General features: G+C 47.1%; 1 protein-coding gene across 1 annotated transcript in view; it reads left to right on the forward strand.

The window, feature by feature from the left end:
* Window positions 1–17,022, forward strand: part of FNTB (farnesyltransferase, CAAX box, beta) — a 62,031-nt gene extending 45,009 nt beyond the window's left edge. Inside the window, exons 8-12 of the mRNA XM_037125894.2 lie at window positions 1,011–1,140; window positions 3,885–4,017; window positions 10,432–10,543; window positions 11,415–11,529; window positions 15,599–17,022. Coding sequence (XP_036981789.2) covers window positions 1,011–1,140; window positions 3,885–4,017; window positions 10,432–10,543; window positions 11,415–11,529; window positions 15,599–15,730 — 622 coding nt within the window. The 3' untranslated portion in view covers window positions 15,731–17,022. The remainder of the gene's footprint in view (window positions 1–1,010; window positions 1,141–3,884; window positions 4,018–10,431; window positions 10,544–11,414; window positions 11,530–15,598) is intronic.
* Window positions 17,023–22,002: the final 4,980 nt, after the last annotated feature.

Below are 22,002 nucleotides of genomic sequence, written 5' to 3' on the forward strand. Positions count from 1 at the left end.
GAGTACGACTGTGTACGTGTGCACAGTGTGCACATACGTCAGATCATCGGAAGGAAATTCTCTGTCGTTGCATGAAAATATGCTGAAAGTTTCTTTATTTCACAGGCAAAGCATGTTCATTACAGCAAAAAGAAGAAAGTCTAAACCATTTGTAACCCACCACCAACAACTCTTTGGTGCCTCTCTTTCCAGCACTCCAGAATAATCATATAGCACATTATCATTTGAAAACTTTTTCACGTAATATATTTGGAACAGCTTTAAATGTATTTCTATAGCATTTTACATGACTGCAGTATTCTGTCGTACAGATACACTCTTGTTGGGCTCCTGTGTTGATTCTAATATTTTGCTGTTATAACTGGGAATATAGTACACATTCCTGTAATCTGATCTTCAGAAACATTCTTATTTTATAGGCTTAATTCCTAGAAAGGACCTATATTTCTGGGCCAAAGATTATGCCTAGGATAGGATTTAATAAGATTTAATGATGAGGAAATGTACTCAACATATAGTCTAACTTCAAATAATAATAATTGTAATACTAAGTGAGTCATTTGAGTAAATTATAATAATAAGTTTATTTAAAATAATTATAAAGGTATATTTATTTACTGTAGAAACTCTTGAAAATACAGGAAAATAAAGAGGGAAAATACTAGCAATAAACCTATACTAAAAGATAACCAGAATTAACAATTAGTTTTCAATTTTATTGTAACCTGATGGCTATCATACTATATGATTTTCTAACTTTTTTCTAAAAACTAATCACTTGAGATATGTGTTACATAAGTAGTTTGGTTTTTTTTTTTTTTTTTGAGTAAAGGCATTTCCGAAAGTTAATTAGGTGACATCTTTCTATTCCTAATTGTGACGGCTTGTGCCCTTATGTGAGTGAACGCACTTTTTGCCACCCAGGGTCCTACATTTGTGCACATCATTCAGCCCGGCAGCTCGCTGGTTGACATTGACCCCTGGCTCTCCTTTTCTCAATCTTCTCCTAGGTGTCAGAACTGGGAAGGGGGAATTGGCGGGGTGCCAGGGATGGAAGCCCACGGTGGTTACACGTTCTGTGGCCTGGCCGCACTGGTCATCCTCAAGAAGGAACGTTTCTTAAACTTGAAGAACTTGTTGGTAAGTGCCTGTTCATTGTCTTCCTCCCAGACCCCAGGCCCCCGTCCAGCACCCGGTCATGTGACTACTCAGGCTTTGGAGGAGGCGGGGCTGTGGGAGGGGCTCACAGAGTTCCCCTCTGGAGCTGGTGAACCCAGAGAGGAGCACTGTAACGAAGCTTTCCATACAGTTGTTAGGGTGCTCACTCTGTTTGCAGAAAGTAGAAGGAGTGAACATCTGCTCCCAGTTTCAGCTCCCTGCTGCCTGCCTTTCCATCTTCCTGCTCTGAACTTCCCACACGGTATGTTATTAAGCCAACACCAGGGTTTTCTTGAGTCCCTCAGACATCTGGTATGAGCCAGATCACCTTCCTCAGACTTCCGAGAAAAATGTAGCTTCAGTCTCTTAAAATTAGGGGTTATCCTGTGTCTTAGAATGTCCTAAGAAAAAAAGTTACGAGAAGGGCTTTGAGGCATTTTGAAGCCAAGCTTTTATTTCTGCCATGCCACGTGAACTTTCAGTAACTACCTTTAAATTTGCTGGGCAGAGCTGGGCAATTGCGTTGAGCAGGCGGCCCAAACGTCCATGCCTGGACTCCAAGCTCCTGACCAATACTCAGGATGAACTTGGAAAACTGTCACCTTCAAGGGGTCATGAGATTACCGTTAAATTGTCGTTGGAGAACTAGCAACAGACACACGCGCGGCCACCCAGGAGATGTCTTTGGGGAGCATTTACTCCCTGACTTGGACCCAAAAGCAAACAGGTGCCACTCTCTCGGAGTTTGTGTGTGAGGCTCCTGTCTTAGGCATTGTCAGGAGACCCGTCGTGAGCTCCCTGGGGAGTTTCCGCTCCACTCTGTAGAGATGTGACCAGCAGCTTTTGTCTTCATTCTTTGGAAGCCTCCTATAACATACTCTTTTTGAAGGTTGTTAAGGGCTTGAAGGTTCATGCTGAAATGGCCGGCTTTGTGCACAGGACTTTGAAATCCACTAAAATCTGATTACTAACAAGGCATGAAACATAAAAGTTTTATCTCCTGCCATGATGGGGATGGCTCAGTTGGTTGGGTATCGTCCCACAAAGTGAAAGTTCACTGGTTCGATTCCTGGTCAGGGCACACGCCTGGGTTGCAGGCTCAGTCCCCGGATGGGGCACAGTCGAGAGGCAAACAATCGAGATTTCTCTTTCTCTCTCCCCAGTTACACAGACAATATTCAAATTTGAACCCTGTCTATACTTCCTCGCCATGCGACCTGGGAAAATTGTTGAATCTGTTTTCCCTTCGCCTTTTCCCCTCTGTAAGGTAGTAGTTCCTTGAAGGTCAGAGGACAGCACATGTGTAAACAGCCCGGCACGTGGTCGGTCCTCAGTGCATGTCAGTGTCCTTCTTCCCGGCTGCTCCCTGCCCTCCATTTGCTCTGGGAGAACCAGGGCTCGTATCTGAAGGATTTTGTGGAGTCGACAGAATAAATCCATGGCTTAGACACTGATAAAAATTCATTAGTCTGGCTTAAAGGACTTAATATGTGGGGTAAGCAAAAATGAAGCATGGACTTCCCACGAAGGTGGCGACTGCCCCTTTTTTGAGTGATGAATGCGTAGCTTACTTTCATTAAAGGGCATCAGCCCCAAAGCCCTGGTTCATTTAAGACTGACTGGGGATAACTTAGTGCCTACACTTGCTGTGCAATTTTCTTGTCTTTCTTTTAAAAAAATTGGGATTGTGACTCTTTCTAGGTGGGTGTGACCTTAAGTAGGGAAACAATCTAAAGCCCACAACCATTTACTTAAAGAAAGGCTGGAACTTGCTCTCCCTGTCCCCATCTCTGCAAGGGTCATTTGTGACTACTGTCAGGTACGCAGTCTAGGAAGACTGTAGGTGCAGGGGGAAGACCCCGCTCGGGCCGTTCAGTTACCCAGGCAGTGCTGGGAGGCCGTGGCTGGCGGGGGAACTGCCTTGCAGGGCTGGGAGGAAAATGGGAACGTCGTTATCTGCTCAGCCAGCTGGCTCTGCTCCGAGTGGCCCAGCCTGTGAGGATCTCGGCCTGTCATAGAGTGTGCTTAGAAAACTTGGAGATAAGTGAGAAATGGTAATATCATACGTGACCACTGAGTGATATCAGGAGCCATTTTACAGGTCCCAAGGAAAAGATTTTCTTCTGTCAGCCAACCAGGTTCCCGGGAGAGAGGCCGGACCAGACAGAGCCATCACTGCTAATCGAAACTAGTGGCCTCTGCTTCCAGTCTGCAAGTGACTTGCTTAGCGACCTGGGATGAGTTTCCTTAGGAGCCAAGTAAAAGTCAGAAACAGTTTGAGATCATCCAGTGAGATGTAGCACAAAATTCCTGCTTTTAATAAACTTCCCTGAGCAGGGAAAGTGATTAGAAATGAGCTCCTGGTGGTCTTGCCTTAAATTTCCTAGCAAGCCCTGTCCTTTAAGAAACATTTGCGGGTGTCCTTACAAAGCCAGCTTGGTCTCTTCATGCTCTCGGCACCAGCACCCATGTGGAACCTGGGGAAAGCTGGTTAAATTGTGTTAGTCTCTAAGCAGAGATCAGTGCTGGCTGCCTCGGGAGGGTCGGCCTAAATGTTCCACTCGAGGTCTGGCAGTGAGGGGAAGGAGGTGAGAAGCCAAAGCGCTAGAAGTCTGAGCACCGGCAAGCCAGAGATGCCTCCCCAGATCAGCCTCTGGAGAACTGGTCTTGCTGGATTTTGTGTCTTTTGGCCGACCACTGCCTCTCCCTCTTTGCTTCCTTCTCAGCAATGGGTGACAAGCCGGCAGATGCGGTTTGAAGGTGGATTCCAGGGCCGCTGTAACAAGCTGGTGGATGGCTGCTACTCCTTCTGGCAGGCAGGGCTCCTACCCCTCCTCCACCGGGCACTGCATGCTCAAGGTGAGCTGGGACCTGTGGGGGGTGGGGGCAGGGGTGGGGGCTAGGTGATTTTCCTAGGCTGCTATAACCAAGTCAGGAAGCCAGAGCGCATTTTCAGAGGGATTGAAATAGCTCTATCCTGGAGCTTCAGTTGCCAGCCTGGAACCTTCTCTCAGGCATGCACGCGCAGACTAGGAGTTAGTTCCAGTGGTTTAGGGATCGCGGCTGCTTTGCACTGGCTGTGGCTGGGAGGGGGTGGGTGCCTGTCCTGGGCCCCACACTGACTGACACCTCAGCTGGGTGTGAAGCCACAGTTTCCAATGCGGGGCTCCAAACTGGTCATATCGGAACTGAAAACCCATGCTGCGCACGTGGTCACAGCAGTGACAGAAAAGGGAACTGTATAAAGGGGCAGAGAACCAGAACCCACAGAGAAAAGGCCCTCCGTGTCTGTCTGGCTGTAACTGCCACCATAAGAAATGTGGGTTTTAAAATGTTAAAGAATCCAAAATGGAAGTTTGTCCTGCCTGCACTACTGGAGTGGAGAGGCACGTGTTTTTCCTGTGGCCTCTCAGATGAGAGTGCAAAACCGAAGCAAAGCCCTGGGAACCCTCCCATATTATCTCTTGAAATCTCAGGCCACCTGCTGCATCCTGAGTTATCTTTCCCAGTTATTTTGTGTGAGAACAGGATGTCTCTGAGGAAGTCAGTGCGGGGTGGTGGGGGGAGGGCGGGCCTGGTTGCTCTGCTGGGCGCCGATCTGTTCTTGGACAGAGATCCCTTGGCCCCAGGGAAGCTTTTCTTCGGACTTTGTCGTTGGGCGATCTGTGGCTCAAATGCCGACCGATGAGATTCTTTTCTACCGCCCACCCCTATCTCCAACACACACACACACTTTTTCTCTTTGGCTGTTCTCTCTGAGCTTCTTTCTTTAGTTTCTTAATTTCATTTGAGCTGTGGCCACTTGGAGACTGAACTGAAGTGAACAGAGCCTCTGTCCGGCCTGTGCTCGCTTTCTTCCCGTCTCAGCCCGTCCTCAGAGCCCTTGGCCTGGGCCTGGGCTTTTGGGCCCGCCCAGTCTGGGCTGGACCACTGTACTGGGGAAGTCAGGAACTTCCCTAGAGTCCAGCGTTTTCAAATCAGAAATAACATGAGGCTTTAGTGATCTTTTCATTGGAACTGGTGAGATTGAGCCCCTGGTAAAGTCGTCAGCCTTTCACAAACCTGGCCTTGGCAGGGCTGAGATGCTGTCATCCTGCAGTTGCCAGGAAAATTCGGAGAGAGCTGTAACGGGAGCACCACCTGCCAGCATTTCCCAGGGGGGCCCGGGCTGACATCTTGTTTATTGCAGCACAAGTCCTGGAGGACTCGGCACATCAGAGCGCGCCTGTGGGAAAGGCTGCCTGTGTGTCTCCGGCCTTCGGTGCTTCGGCTGTTCCACTGCCAGGAGAAGGCCCTCGCTGGGCCTGCCCCCAGCCGTTTTCTCAGAAGCAGCGGGCTCGGGCCAGGCAGGGTCTGGAAGAAGGGAAGCGTTCTGAACGGTGGGCAAAATAATGACGTTGGGAGTCAAAAGGTGATGCAGCGTAGAAAGATCTTGAGAATATACTGTGATCAAAGTTGTGTTTCAAAGCAGTGTGCATATAACTGCAGTTTTAGGGAGGAGCTGGCTCCCAAAATCTAATGGAAGGTATCTGGGTTGTAAAATGACAGGCGACGTTTGTTTTCTTTCTTTTTTGTTTGCATTTTCTAATTTTCCTACAATTACTTTGCATTTCTTATATAAAGAAAAACACCAAAGTTATTTTACAAAAGAAGGGAGGCCTGGCTGGTGTGGCTCACTGGACTGAGTGCCTAAATGTCGCTGGTTCTATTCCCTCCCAGTCAGGACACACGCCTGGGTTGCAGGCCAGGTCCCCCCGGTTGAGGGTGGGTAGAGGCAGTCGATTGATGTATCTCTCACACATCAATGTTTTTCTCCCTGTCTTTCTCCCTGCCTCCTCCTCTCTCTAAGAATAAATACATAAAATCTTTTTTAAAAAGAAGGGAAATGATATACACAAGTAGCAAGGTGGGAAGAGTATTTCTGACAAATGACAAAGGGCTAATGTCTCTAACTTGAGAAAGTCATCTGAATCAATAAGAAACAACCAAACTGCCCAGTTGAAAAACAGGCAAAGGAGCCAAACAAGACAGAAAAAGAACTGCTATTGTTATTACTTCTACAACTGCTGCTGCTACGGCCGCTGAGACTTAGTGAGCGCTGGCTGTGCCAGGGGCTGGCAGGCATGTTTTCATTTGACCCTCAGAACAACCTTTTGAAAGGGGTGCTATTGTTATTCCCATTTTACAGCTGAGGAAACAGTACATCCAGGGTGAGCGAGGTGCTTTATAAATACCTGACTGCTACCTGCAGCATTATCAGCGCCCTGTTTGTAACCACCACACACAGATGGCCTTTAATCAAACGAAGAGGTGATAAAGAAATGCAAATAAGAACAGTGGGACACTATTCGTTTTTTGCTGTCAGGTTGACAGGGATTAGCAACCTCTATTCGATACCCTATACTGGGGAAAGTGTGAAAAACAGGCACTTTTGTACTGTTAGTGGGGGTGGAAATTGGTGCATCATTTTTTGGAGGGTAGTTTGGAGACACCTGTTTAGATCACTTGAACCCAGCAGGTGACTGGCAGAACATTACCTGCAGAGAGATTAGCAAAGGATGTATATTGGAGTTTTAAATTTTTTTAAAATCCTCATCCAAGGACATTTTTTCATTGCTCTCAGAGAGAGAATGTAAGGGAGAGAAACATCGGTGCAAGAGAAAAGCATAGATTGGTCACTTTCTGTAGGCGGCTAGACCAGGAATCGGACTCACAACCCTGTCATGCACCCAGACCAGGAATTGAACCTGAAACCTTTTGGTTATGGAATGATGCTCCAACCAGCTGAGCCACAGTGGCCAGGGCTGAAGTGAAGTTTCAATAGCAAACAACCCCACTGTCCATGAAAAGGTCAAAAGTTAAATAAGTTATGATCTCTCCAGACATGGCTGCCTACAATGGGCCAATGCAGAGAGCTCTCCAGGACACACCAAAAGGACCAGGGGCCAGGCCGAGAGCCGTCTGTGCTTGCACACAGGCTGACACCCACCAGCTTTCCCTGGAAGCAGACACAAAGACCCTGTAACAGTGGGTGCCTCTGGGTGAGGGGAGGATGTGGAGGGAGGGGACTTCCTTTTTAAATTTTCTATCCTCTGCCCTTCTTTTTTTGCCACGTGCATTATTACTTTTATTTCAGTAAATGAATAAACAACACTTTTAAAAGGCGATGATCATACTGTTAACTGAAAAGATAAATAACAAGGGACCGACACTCGGTGGCCCGCAGACCCAGGCTAGACCCTGACTCTGCAAGTGGCCTTTGTCCATAGTTCCCTGGGGGTGGGTTCCGGAACACGGGTAGAAGACAGTGTTTGAGTAGAAGCATGAGTTATTATTAGTAACTTAGGAATATCAAATGCAGACTGAATTCGTGCGTTGTTTTGTACTTGTGGAGGGATGCGGAAGCAGCAGGCCTGTGGGTTTCTGTCTGGATTTGTCGTTACTGGTTGCTTGCTTGTTCTTTGGGACAAACCCCAGGCGTATATTTGTCCACCTGTGAAGCTGAGCTACACCTGTCACTTACTGTTTGGAAAAACTTTTGATTTCTTAGATGAAAGGAAACTTTGAAATGCAAAAGGACATTATAATGGGGCTCTGTAATTTAAGGCGGGGGTCTGAAGGACTTACAAGCTGGTTCCAGTGCCCAGTCTCACCCTGCAGTCCTATCTCCCTTCATCTCAGTATGATTCCATGTGTCGATGTGCACAGACTCAGGGTCTCTGGGAGTCCCCTGTCGAGATTGTGAACTTTGAGCTTGCAGACGTCAGTAATGTCGGAGGTGACTGAAGCACTCTGTAATCTACTCAATAGAAAACATAACATTTTTCTTTCAGATTCCAATTTTTGTGATAGGTTATCATTTACTTTATAGTAAGTCTTTGAATTCTCATAGGATATGAAATAAAGGTGTATTTTGTATAGATGCTTAATGCTGTTGTCCTGAAGTTGAATAAATATGCTTTTAAAAATAACAGCCTTCTTGAGATATAATTCACCCATTTGAAGTATACAATTTAATGGTTTTTCACGTAGACCCAGAATTGTGCACCGTCACCATAATCAGTGTTAGAGTTTTCATCAATGCCCTGCCCCCAAGAATTCCTGGACCCATTAAGTAGGCTTCTCTAAAGGAGAAATTACAAAGGCAAAAGCAACAGTGTGATTATAGCATGTGGGTTTTATAGATGCATGTGTAATTTCTTTAAAACCCATACACCCAAACAGGTGAAAGTATGTGTAGAATTGGGTAAATATAATAGAAAGTTAGATTGGTAAAATTCACTCTTGGATCTTGGAAGCCAAAGGATCAACAGACGCTCTCAAAAGAAATGCAACTAGCAAACAAAAGTTATAGGACAATTGCATCCTCCTTAGTAATCAAAGGCATGTAAATCAACACCAATTGTCAGGTACTGTTTCTTTTTAACATTTTAAATGCTGATGATTTTTTTAAGTAAGTAATGCTGGAAGTAGTACTGGAACATCTTAAATTTCGCTGCCAGCTATATAAATTCTTCAAGTAGCTCATTAGTATCTATGAAAATCCTTAAACATGTTTATCCTCTTCAACTGAATACTTACACTCCTGAAAATCTATCAGAAGAAAATAATCCTAACATAGAGAAGACCCACAGAGATGTGTGTTGCAACCTTTTTTAACAATTGCAAGGAACTTGACACAACCTTGAAAATAAGTAAAAGGGGGTAGGGTGAAGTCCCCATCGTGGATACAGTGTCTTCTACAAAGTCCGCTGTGCTCATAGATGGGGAAGGAAGAAAGAGGGAGGTAATTAACATAGTGTGAGTGCTTCAGAGAGCACGTGTCTGGGCGTGGAGTGAGCCTGAGACAGGGACCCGAGAGCGCTGTCCCTGCGCCGGGCTCAGTTCTGTGTGCCTGGTCCACTGTGACCGTCCCAGGGGCTGAGTGTGGCTCAGGTGTTGAGGGTGAGTGGTTTCTGTACGTGACCCCCAGATGTCAGCCAACCACTGCAGAGCATCTCGTGTTCAGACCAGGAAGTGGCACTCGCTTTCTGACTGCCCCATCACTTACTCTCTCATTTAAGACATCTAAGAACTACTTTTCTGTATATTCTCTCTCTCTCTCTCTCTCTCTCTCTCTCTCTCTCTCTCTCTCTCTATATATATATATATATATATATATATATATATATATATATATATGTATATATCCCACGATTGCATATTCTGCTTACCTACTCTCTTTATATAGTGCATTTACTGTAAACATTGACAAATTTTTATCATAGAAGATTCTGTGCTCACATATATGAAGTTTTGGCCCAGTGTCTATATTAGCACAGTTACCTTGTACCTCCACTTAATGAAATACTATGTAATGCTTCAGAATGATGGTTATGAAGATTATGTAGCAGAAGAGGAAAGTCGATGCCTATAATGTTAAATGAAAAACTTAAGATATTGTACAAAAGCACAGTAACTATATAGAAAATCACTTAGAGATGAAAAAATGCCTGGAAGAAAGAAAAAGTAGCCTTTCAATTGCCATTGTTTGCTGTCTTTGTAGCCCAGGTATCAAAGTGTAAAACTGACCAAGGACTTCATGCACATCTCATGTGTGTATCTTTAAGAAATCAATCCCCATGTAAATCTTTCTGCACACATCTGTCTCTTGGTGGATTGTCCCTCCTCCCCACTTGAAAACCATGTGGCCCACAGAATCCTCCGATGGTGCAGCTTGGACTTCAGAGTGAAGAGGCCCAGTGCTTGGCAACACTGTAGCATAATTACTGAAACTGCCCATACGATGCAAGACGGCAGTTCCTAGCAATGCTTCTCAGGGACATCTTTGAGCCAAAAGAAAAGTCGGAGAATTCCCTTTGGAGGTAGATTAAATTCAGGCTTAGAAAAGTAGAATAGACAGACATTACCAGCCCTGTTAGGAGTTCTCTTAGCCAATTAGAGTCTGGTGAACAAGTTTTAGAGATGAGCTAGATGAAATGCAGCCCAGAGTGAGGAGCTGTGGACCAAGTCGGGAGCAGCGACAGAGATCCGTCTGGAAAGCCGAGCCAACAAGCTAGCCCATGCCTGTCACAGACAGAGTTGAAGGTGGTCATCCACAGTAATGGGTGCATTTCAAACAAAGCAAAAGCCACTCTGCACTGCTGCTCTTTGACCCATGTCAGGGTTCAGGAGAAGGGACATGTCACAGGTAATAAAACACAGAGGAGTCATCGATACTGGGCTGGACTTTCACCAGGCCTGGGTCCGCACTGATCCTTTGCCTTTCTCCAGGTGACCCTGCCCTCAGCATGAGCCACTGGATGTTCCATCAGCAGGCCCTGCAGGAATACATTCTCATGTGCTGCCAGTGCCCCGCCGGGGGGCTTCTGGACAAGCCTGGCAAGTGAGTGCCTCCTGTCTGGGGGGCGAAGGGTGGAGAGGGGTCAGACAGGTGTGCACCTCAAGTCTACTCAGAGCCAGACGGCAGCAGGCATTGCCCTTTAAAAAGACGGGGTGTCCCTTTCCATCCAGCTGCTTAGTGCTGGTGTGGAAGAAGCACCCCAACTCTGGAGCGCCCCCTTTGAGTGCCATCCATCCTGGCACCTCCAGTGCCCACCCTTCCGCCAAGCGTACACGCACTCCCCTCTCCAGACAGGCAAAGAAATCGCTGGGTTGGTAGTTTTCTTCCTCTTTTTTCACTTTTAACCAAACTGCTTTAAATAGGACAGGATACAAGATTTAAAAACCCTTCAGTATCATAATCAGAGATTATAATTACAACTAATACAGAATAGACTGCATACATTTAGGTGCCAAATAAGGGAAATCAAATAAGTTCTCTTCCCTTTGCTTCTCACCTGCCACGCACATGTGCACGCACACGCCTGCTGCTGTCAGCACCCAGCGGAAGACCCACCCGAAGGCTGGTCCCCCACAGTGTATCAGGAGGTGCTGGGCTCATTTGTAGACATATTGGTGGTGTTTTTTTCTTTTTAAAGAAATATATTAATTTAGCACTAGCACCAGCCAGGAGAGCTCTTTCTGGAAGCCAGCTGGAGGGACTGACTCTGAAGTGACAGTTGCTGCCATCTGGCAGGGCTGCAGGACCGGGCTTTGAAAACGCAGCTGGGGAAAGCCAGGCTTCCCCGGAGCTGCTGGAGGAGGGCGGGGCGGGATGTGGGAGTGCGTGGGTTCCGAGTGGGCTCTGTTGCAGGCTGTGATGGGGGCGACGGGGAGCAGAGGAGTAGCTGCTCAGAGCTGCCCTGTGCTTGCAGGTCGCGGGACTTCTACCACACCTGCTACTGCCTGAGCGGCCTGTCCATAGCTCAGCACTTCGGCAGTGGAGCCATGTTGCACGACGTGGTCCTGGGTGTGCCCGAAAACGCTCTGGTAAGGCCATGTGCTCCACAGGCCCCCGCTTGCGCGCCCCCTCTCCTGAGAAGCCTCCTCAGCCCGTCTGTAAATGAGATCTCCCACGGTCTGCCGCAGCGCCCTGTCTGTGCCCTTCGTAGCGCTCATCACAATCTGTGTCATGTGTTTTGTTGCTGCCCTGGGACCCAGTCAGTCCCTCGCGGGCAGGGTGTTCAACACCACGCTCCACCCTGGAGCGCCTGGTCCCAGAGCCACACCCGGAGACGCTCCTGAGCCTGGCGCCTGAGTCTAAACAGACTGTCCTCAGCCCTCCGATGACGGGGCCTGTGCAGACGGTTCCCGACAGGGGAAGCGCCAATGGCCAGTCCACAAAGTAACTAACGGCCACTAGCCTTTTCAAGTCGGAACATTTTTCCCCATGTTTGCCTCCTACGCAGCCCTCTCCTCCTCTCCCACCCCCTTCCCAGTGTAGCCCTGCCCTGGATTTGACATTTATCACACCTGCAGATGCTCTGTGCTGTCACTTCAAATGCTCGTATCCCTAAACACTACAGAGTTGGTGTGTATGTTTTCAAACTTTTTATAACAGTATCTACTGTGCCGCCTACTCCACACTGCTCTTCTCATTGACCATTTGTTATACTTTTGAGGCTTTTCTGTGTTCATACATGTTGCTCTAGTGTATTCATTTTAACTCCTGGATGGTCTCGTACAAATGTAACCCAACTTACTCTTTCAGTCTCCTGTTGGTTAACATTGAGCTGCTTTCAGCTTTCGCTCTCAGTGTGGCCGTGAACATTCTGACATGAGATTCTCTGGGAGAGGCCTGCTGAGTCGGGGAAAAGCCAGGCCTCCATCCTCACTGGAGGGCACCCAGCCTCTCCTCTGTGGCCGTGGGCGCTTACACTCACACAGCCGAGTCACTCCACAGTCAGACAGTTCCATCCCGCCCTTGGGCAGACGTGCAGTTGTGTCACAGTTGTGTTTTGCACTTCCCTCAGTGTTAGTGAGGTTGAACATCTTCTCAGATGTTGTGTCTTTTTGTGTTATGTCCTCTGTGAATTGCCTGCCAGCTCATATCCTTTGCTCACTTTCTTCCTGACTTGTAATTTGAATTGTTTGCCCTTTCTTACGTATTTGTGGGAGTTCACTGCCTGTTCTTGGTACTGCTCCTTGGTCAGTGGTGCGTGTGGTAAATCTCTTCCAGGTTTTTCACTTTGTTTTTAGTGGGGTTTTTTTTTTAGTCAAATAGACAATTTTAATTTTAAAGGGAGCAATTTCATTTGCTTTTTTATTTTTTGGTTTTTGAGATTTCTTTCTCGGGGGGTAGGTGTTTACCTAAGAAAATTTTCCCCAGGCTCTGGTCATAGATATGTTTCCTTCAAGATGGTTTAAACCTTTGCTTTTCCCATCTGGATGTTTAATTCTCTTGGATTGGTGCCTATCTGTTCTGAGGGTTGGATACAATTTTATCTCCTTTCCGTATGGACAACCAGTTGACCAACAGTGTTTATTGAACTTTGCAGCCTTTCCCGCTGGTGTGGATCACGTGTGTCACACACTCAGCTTCCGTGTACGGGGTGGCTCTTTCCCACCACTGTTCTGTGCCTTTGGTTCGTTTGCCTCTCGGCACTGTCTTCAGGAAATCTTAGGTCCTGGTAGGCAAGTCCCATCCACCTCGGTCTTTTTCTTCAAAATTGCACGGGCTATTCTTTGCTTTCTGCTTCTCTCCTTGAATATAGAATCAGCTTCTCAAATTCCACAAAATACATCTAATGGAATTTTCATTGCAATTGCATTGAATTTAAGATTAGTGGGAGAGAACTGACTTCTCAATATTAAGCTTCCTGTTTGTGAACATACCATGTCCTTCAATGGTCTTTTATCATTTTCTCCATAAAGACTTAGCACATCTTTGATATATACATATGTTTAAGAAATTTGTAATTTTTGAATCTATTGTTTCTGAAATGTTTATTTTCCCATTATATTTTGTAATTGGTTGTTACTAATGTATGAAAATGCTACTGGTATTTATATTTTAATTTTGTATCCAGCAACCTTGCTGACCTTTCTTTCTTTTTTTTTTTTTAATTGTAATTAAATTTTTTTTCTGACCTTTCTTAATAGTTGTTAATAGTTTGTCATAGAATCTCTTGGATTTTCCATTTAGAAAGTAACATCATCTTCAATAAGGACAGTTTTGCCTTTTCCTTCCTGAGCTTAAGAATTTTATTTCTTGTTCTTACCTTTTAAGGTTGGCTAAGGTCCCCTCAGACTGAAGGTAATAACAGAGGCCATTCCTGTTTTGCTTCTGATTATAATCAGAAGGCTTCTATAATTTCACCATTATATAGGATGCTTATTGTGTTGGGTTTTTTTAACAAAAATGTTTAAAGTATTTTATTTATTTTTAGTGGGGGAGAAAGGGAGGGAGAGAAACACTGATGGTTGTCTCTCACATGTCCCCTACTGGGGACCTGGCCTGCAACCCAAGCATGGGCCCTGACTGGGAATCGAACCTGTGACCTCTTGGTCCCCAGGCCAGCACTCAGTCCACTGAGCCATACCAGCCAGGGCTATGGGGTTTTGATAAATACTTTCTATCAGATTAAGGATGTTTCTTTTTATTCCTGGTTTGTTAACTTATTTTTGTTTGTTTATTTCAATCATAATCTAGTGTAAGACTTTCTTGAATGCTTTTTCTGCATCCGGTTTTTCTCCTTTAATATAGTGTGTTTAATTAATAAATATTCTGTTGGTAACCTTACATTCTCGTGATGAGCCCTTCTCGGTCATCGTGGTACATGTGTGTGTCTGTGTTTGTTTAACACACTGCTAGATTCTCTTTGCTAACATTTTTGGCTAGTATTTTTATTTAGAATTTTTGCCTATATGTTAATAACATTGGTCTAAATTTTTGTTTCATCGTCTCTTCCAGTTGGTTTCAGGATAATATCATAGCCCCGTAAAATGAGATGCGTATCTCCCCCCCGCCTCCTTCTTTCAGCCTTTGGGAGAAGTTGTGTCTGTGGGAGATCACCTGTTTCTTGGAGGTTCGGTCGCGCTGCCTGAGAAACCGTCCAGGCCCTGTGTTTTCTGCAGGGATGGACGGTAGCAGAATACGCAGTTGTTACTGTTGACTTAATGTATTCATCTAGGTTTTAAAGAAATTCTGCTTGAGTCAGTTTTAAAAATTTGTAAAGTTACTCAGTTCATCTGAAATTTTATGTGGTTGGCATGAGGTAGCTCACAGTATTCCTTTAAAAATTTTGAAATCTCCCCTGCAGTCATGTCCCCTCCTTCATTCTCTCCGAGTGGAAGTGACCCCCGACTGCTGGCCTAGGCTGCACGCCTGCCCCAGACCTGAAGTTTCTCCTGGGTCTCTGTGATGTGGTGAAATAATGCAGAAGAATTTAATAGGGCCCGACACCTTTGCTGTGAAATAGGGTTGTGGTTCTTTTGCTTGATTATAAATGTGAATACATGCTCATTATTTTAATCATTGGAATATATAGAAAAGTTCAAATAAGAAAAATTAAAAACCATCAATCGTATCACTATGTCATGCTTCCTGTTTTGGTATATGTCCAATTTTTGCCTATCCAGACACATCACAGCTATAAAAACAGTTTTACTTTTATATATTTTTCTTTCTAACGGCATCTTTTTAATTAAAATACAGACATAAAAGATTGATAAACACTGTTCGGAAAAATGGCATTTTTCCCAAGTGGCACACCTAACATGTCCTTACCCTGAACTGCACACACTGTAACTCAGAAGTGCAACTATATTTTGAAAGTGTGGAATAATATTGTACATACTGTTTTTCCTACTTAATATGTTCTAAACGTTTGCCCACATCATTAAATATTTAAAAGCATGTCTTTTAATGGCTCCATAATATTCCTGTATGTCCCATGTCCTAGAAAATATTTTTGATCAATACCCTCCTGTTGAACTTCTGGACCTTGTGTGATAACCCTCTGTGAGACTCTCTTATGCTAAATTGTTACAAGCACTTTAATGGGTAAAATTTCCAAGGACTGTCAGGGCGATTAATCGGCTTCCGTTCTCTCTGCAGCAGCCCACCCACCCTGTGTACAACATCGGCCCGGACAAGGTGATCCAGGCCACCATGCACTTTCTGCAGAAGCCAGTCCCAGGCTTCCAGGAGCACGAGGGTGAGGCAACGGCAGAGCCTTCCGCCGACTAGAGGACCCGAGGGGCCCGAGTCCCTGTGTGCACCGCAGCTCCGTTTCACCTGCTCAGGCCGAGGATTACACGTGGCGATACACACTGCATTCTCTGCTGCACAGGCCTCGGCCACTGCGAGCTGTGCTTGCCCGTTCTTGTCCAACAGAACAAAACCGATGACTCTGGGTTTGGAGAACACAGTGACGTGGTTTTAAACAAATTCTTTCCACTCCTGACAAGCCAAAAATCCATCAGCACGTGCAGCATCTAAACCCACTTGGGCCTGGCCAGGGTTGGTTGGGGAACAGTACACGCTGGGAGGAGGCAGCCCCTCCCCACCAGCTCTCCGGCCAGGACAGTTCTGTGGAAATGAATGACGTCCACGAGTATGAGTATGAGCATCTACTGCCGGGACTCCCGCTTGCACGCCACCACTAAGTCGCCAGGACGGTGCCCTCCCCTGGGCAAATAGGGCAAATAAATCTGCTCCGTGGCAAGATGAATTTTCCAGAGAAAGAAACCATGGAGGAGCCCAAGGCTCTCGCCTTCCTCGTTTGCACTGGAAAAGGGCCGGGCTGGGGGAGAGCTGTCTCCTTGAGTCGTGAGTCCCTCCTCCTCCACACAGGAGAACCGAGCCACACGTCTCGGGAAGGCCACGCTTAGTGTGCGGGCAGGATTTGCTTCAGCCCCAGGTGTGGGAAACCAATTATGAGTGGAAAATTAATGTCGAATTCAACTCTGTGCCAGAGGAAGCAGCCCGGGGCCCACGCCCTCACCCCACCCCATCATGTACCGTGAAAAACCCCCCTGATGGCTGCAAGGCAGCGCCTGCAGCCTGTGGCCAATTCTGCGCGGTTTCCATCTTTTTCCACCGAGCCCCAGCCCATGCTGTTCAAAGACAGTGTTGTCTTCTCTCATCCAGAGTATTAATAACTACTAAGTCTTTCACCTTAATTTCCAACTCAGGATTTTTTTCACATTCTGCCCACTCCAGGCTCAGAGAAATAAAATCAAGTGCTAGAGGCAGGGCCGAGTGCCGCCTGGTGTGTTAGGCCTCCGCTGCTCACACAGAACCCTGGTCAGTGGGGCGTCGAGTTGGGTCGTCTGTCCACTGCTGTGGTCACAGCAAGCTCCATGTCGCTGACCTGGCTTTCACATGGGCAGGCATGGGCTGTGGGCAGATGAGAGCTCAGAGTTGCAGCCTGAGGCTCTTCTCAAACACTCTGGCCATTGGCTGCCTCTAATTCCCTGTTGCTTTGGTGTATTGGACTATGTATTATCTCCCTGAAATAATAAAGGAATAACATTTTCTATGATGTTTCTCCTTTGTGACGGACACTAAGAAAATTCCTTCCGAATGATCAGTGTTGGGAGTTGTTGAAGGTTGTTCACCATCGCCAGTCTCCTCCTGAGATTCCACACCAGGCGCGTGGGTGATGACGAAGGCGGCTGACTTGGGTTCCGCCCTCACAGACCTTCTCCAGCTGAGGACACTGTGGGCCTGATGAGGACTGGGGAAAGCTGTGTCTCCCAGGTTCCCTGGGGCGGCTCGCTTTGCTCTTGTCCCAGCACTCCGCACACTGTGTTTCCTGGTCTGCCCGGGGGTCTGTCTCCTCGACGTGACTATAAGCAGGGACTGCGCTCCTGAGTCCTGAAGCAGGTGATCAGCAATGAGTGGGTGGGTGCGCGTCCTGGCCAGAGGCAGGGGAGCTGTCACGGGGACGCGTCAGAATCCTGTGGTCCCCCGGCTTTCTTCCTCATCTGGCAGGAGACTCTTTCCCAAGGGAGACCAAGAAGGTAAGTGCTCTGTGGCCTGACCCTCCTTGATGGACAAGAAGAGGTTGTCCTCAGAGGTAGAGCTTAACCCAAATCCACACCCTGGAGTGTAGTTCCTGCCTGCATGTCATTTTTGTTCTGCTACAAAAGGGTTGAACTACAAAGCAACATACTGAAATGCATCACCCCCATCGCGACAAGAACACCAACCCTACCAGAGACTCTAAAATTCCACTCCTCTCTACTGTCCGTGCAGTGTACCAGCAGCCTTGTAAAAAATTAACTAACAGAAACCTCATGGAAAGTGAAGTCGGGTGACCAGGAGAGGGAGCTCTCATGCCCTACGTGGGGCGCAGAGAACACCGCGGAAAGTGTTCACAGGCCTTCCCAATCTCCCTTCCCCTCCACGAAAGAGCTTCCTCTTTTGTTTCAGCTGATTTCACTCGCAGGTGGCTTGCCGCAGTCTCGTCTTCTTGTTTCACACACGGGCTTACAATTGCTTTTCCCAAATAAGCCCATTTTGCTGGAGAAATAGCTGGCTTTTTGTTTATAGTCAACAGCCCCAAGGCATTCTGAGATAAACTGTAGTGGTAATTGTTGTGGTGAAGAGACAGAAGGGATTGCTGAGTGTGAGCTGGCTTTATGCCAAGGAGGGAAGATTTGTGTTGGGTCCCAAAAGGCAGGTGAAGTTTGGCCAGGTAAAGAAAGGAGGACCATTTGCTGGTCCTCTGACCTCAGAATGACTCTTACTGGTATATCCATGGGACTTCCTTTCTGCTCCTAGCTGTCTGGAGGGTTTCCTGCCCTGAACAGCATCCAAGTAAAACCTTCAGGTAAATTCTCAGATTTATCACGTGGATCCTTAAGTAGAAGGCACTCATCACACTCAGGGTGGTTTGCTCCCAATGCATATTTCCCCCATCGGTAAAGAAACAGAAAACTATTACAGATCTTTTCATGCAGATGAGCCTTGACTTCCCCCTTGGGTCCATCTCGCACCCAGGGTGAGTGCTGTGGAAGTTGGGAAGGCTGCCGGACACTACAGGGAGCAGAGGGGGAGCCTTGCGATGAGCCAGTGCGAGCTCCCCCGAGAGAACAACACCGTCCCAGTCAGCAGTGTTCATTCCCAGACTGCCCCCTCTTCAAGGAGTTAGAAGCCATGAGTGGATTCTGGCCACTGTGTGTGGACAGTGCAGCGGTGTTCTTGAGGAGGCCCCTTCTCAGGAAGACCCCGCACAAAAGCAGAGGCCGTGTTAAATAACTCTTCCACGATGGCCTTCCACTGAGGGCTGGCCTGAGGCATTGCTGTGGTGCTTTTCCTGGTGGTTTAACCTAGCAGTGAGATTCAGACCAGAAAACCCAAGGGGGTGACCTTGGCTATTTCACCAAGATTTACTGTCTATGTGGTACTTCTGGTGGGAGCTTGATGGCTGGGAATGAAAATGGGAACTCCCCAATTGCCCCCCGGGGTGAACTGTTTTGTTGGTAGATGTGGAATCCATCAGCTTTAGATGCAGATGCAGATGCAGATAACGATGCTGCCATTCCAGTGGGAAAACTGAAGAACTTCCATTCCCACCTTATTTACATCGATCCTACCTCCAGGTGGAAGTGGGTCACTGGGCTACCGCTGGAATTTGCCAGTAGCTTTAACATCCCAACTCGGAGGGGTAATGGCCTGGGGTGGAAAAAGAATGTTTATACACCTATAGGCTTCCAAGACACTGTGACCAGGGCTAGTAAGATATAGGCACTGCATAAACCAAACCTTAAAGACATAGGATGTCTCTCATTCACTGGGACAAGTTCAGTTCTGTGAAAGGCTGCTTTCCTAATGCTGATAATCGAACCGGGCGTCAACGGGATACAGAGGTCTCCAATGGAGGGTCACTCAGTGTTGCTTCCACCTGGGGACACACATGGGGGCAACAAACTTCCTCTGTAGAGGGCCAAGTACTAGCTATTTTAGGCTTTGTAAGCGACTACTGAACCCTGCTCTGCCATTGCAGTACAAAGCAGTCATGAGCAAAGTGAGGCTGTGTTCCAATAAAACTTTACGGAAACAGGTGTGGGCCTGATCTGGCCCATTGGCTGCAGTTTGCCGATCCCTGATCTAGGCTAAATCTCATCCGTATTCATTCCTTCATGGCTGGGCTGCTTTCCATGGGATATTAGTGTCAAATGATAAACGGTGAAGTTGGGCAAATGTTCTAGCCACCCACGTGCACTGCCCTGGGCATTCCTGTCTTTGAACAGGAAGGAGAATTATATGATTTAAGACACTGTTGCAACTCGGAAAATTTGACCCAAACTGGCCTAAGGCAAAGAGGAAATGTGTTGATGGTAAATGGAAATGTCCAGGAGTCAGCTTGGCCGTGTGAGTGACTTAGTGGGTCTCTCCCCGTCGCTCCATCTCTCTGTATTAGCTCCAACTTCAGGCTCTTTCCAGGCGGTGGTAAAATGGCAGCAGCAGTAGCTCCAGACCTCACATCCTCTTACGTGCAAGTGTAGCAGACCAGCCCCAGCCTTCCTTCCCAGGGAGCATCACTGTGTTTCCCTGGTCTGCTCACACCAAGAGCCTGTCTGAGAAGCAAGCCAGTGCCGGATGAGTGCACTGATTGCCCTGAGTCCTGCCCCCATTCTTGATGAGTGGGAAAAGCAGCTCCAACAGAGGAACACAGCCTAAGAATTGGGAAGAATGAAGCCCACAATGCAAATTAGAGTTGTAGCCAAAAGGGGGAAAAGGATGCTAGAGAGGCTGGCTAATCACCCTTGTTCTCCACCACGGCAAATTCTTACTGTGATAAAAAAAACAAAAACTGTAGTGGTCATTGTTGGCACCCTTTACTCCCCTTCCCAACTGTGGCAGACAGAAGGCTTGCATGGATTTGATCCCTTCCTACCCTCAAGGCAAAGCCCTGATTGGCCTAAGCCAATCATTTTAATCCGCCTCTCTTTGCTTCATTAATTTGTTCAGGTTTAGTAATAACCCAGGTCTAAGCCAATAAACATGGTTCGTCCTAGCCTCAGTGACTGATTCAGAGCCAAGCAGGTGGCCTGAAACAGACCAAAGACAGGAGCCCTAGACATGTTATGATAAGAAAAAAAAGCAGCTATTCCTACTAGCGATGGTGGAACATGTGGCCTGGGACTTCTAAAAGCTATTTTCCCACCTAAAAGCAAACCAGCTTTAGAAGCTCGTACACAAAGATTCCCTGAGAGATCGAGAAGCGTGGCCAAGCCCTGACCACACTGCTCCTGCAGTCTCCTCTGCCTCTGGGTTTTTTAACTATTAGCCCATTTGGGTTGGATTTATTATTACTTGCAACCAAAACATCCTCAGTCATACAAAACTTTATCCCAGATTAGCTGGCCATGCAGGAAGGTTCTCACTTGGCGACTGAACAATGACCATCCTTGCCACATCCACCCAAACAATATCCTCATGAGAATGCTTCCTGGTCTGTTTGCCTCTCCTCATTTCATCCTTGACTCAACCTCATGAGGTGGGCGAGGCAGGTGTATTATCTGCATTTTACAACCAGAGAAACAGGTCAGAGAGCTTAAGTGAATCACCCGAGGTTTCCTAGGTATCATGTTGTGGAGTCTGAACCTGCACCCAGCTCTGCCGCCTCCAAGGCCATGCCCTGCCACCACTCCAGGTCTCTTTAAAGGACAGTGAAACAGGTGGTCTCGGGGGGTGGGAGAAACATAGTTAAACATGCATGGATTAGCTCCAGGGCTGGGCGACCTAGGAGGCCTGCCCCATCTTTTACCTGGACCAGGATGGTGACAGCAAACAGCAGGGGCAGGCTCCCGTCCCCCTTTTAACCCATCTCCCACCTCCTGCCAAGTTTCTGGCACAGACTGATGCTCCCCGTGATAAATGCGTGCCACTCGACTGCAGATGGTGACCCTGCATGACTCACAGCCAGGCCATGGCGAATCAGTCTTTCTGGGAGCTGACCGCAGCCCCAGTGGCGAACCAGCCTTCTCCAGACTGGCCCAGCACGCCTGACCATTTCCTGGACATCCTCTTTCATTCCCCTGCAATGACCACCTCACCTCTGCTTTCCACCAGCTGGTGCAGGAGGTCCAGAGCCTGGGGCCTGGCAGCTGACGTTCCTCCCCCCCAGTTCTCGGGCACATCCAAGAACAAAACCAGGCGGGTGTGACAGGATACTCACCACCAACCCCACTGAACAGAAAACTTCCCCTGCCCTCTACTCCCTTCCTCCCGCTGTGGAAGCACAGCTCTTACAAAATAACGAGAACAATAATGCACTTTTTTTAAATAAACTTTTTTTTGTCAATCTGCACCCCTTAGCCAGCTTCCCCTATTGCAAACACCTTACATGAGTATTGTCCATTTGTTACAACTAATGAACCAATATTGATACAGGTTTATTAACTAAAGTACATACTTCATTCAGATTCCTTAGTTTTCACCTAATGCCCTTTCTCTAACTCAGGATCCCATTCAGGATACCTGATTGCATTTAGCTGCCATGTCTC

This window comes from Artibeus jamaicensis, unplaced genomic scaffold (genome assembly GCF_021234435.1).
Source record: "Artibeus jamaicensis isolate MK-2021 breed Jamaican fruit bat unplaced genomic scaffold, CSHL_Jam_final contig_851, whole genome shotgun sequence".
Lineage (NCBI taxonomy): Eukaryota > Metazoa > Chordata > Mammalia > Chiroptera > Phyllostomidae > Artibeus > Artibeus jamaicensis.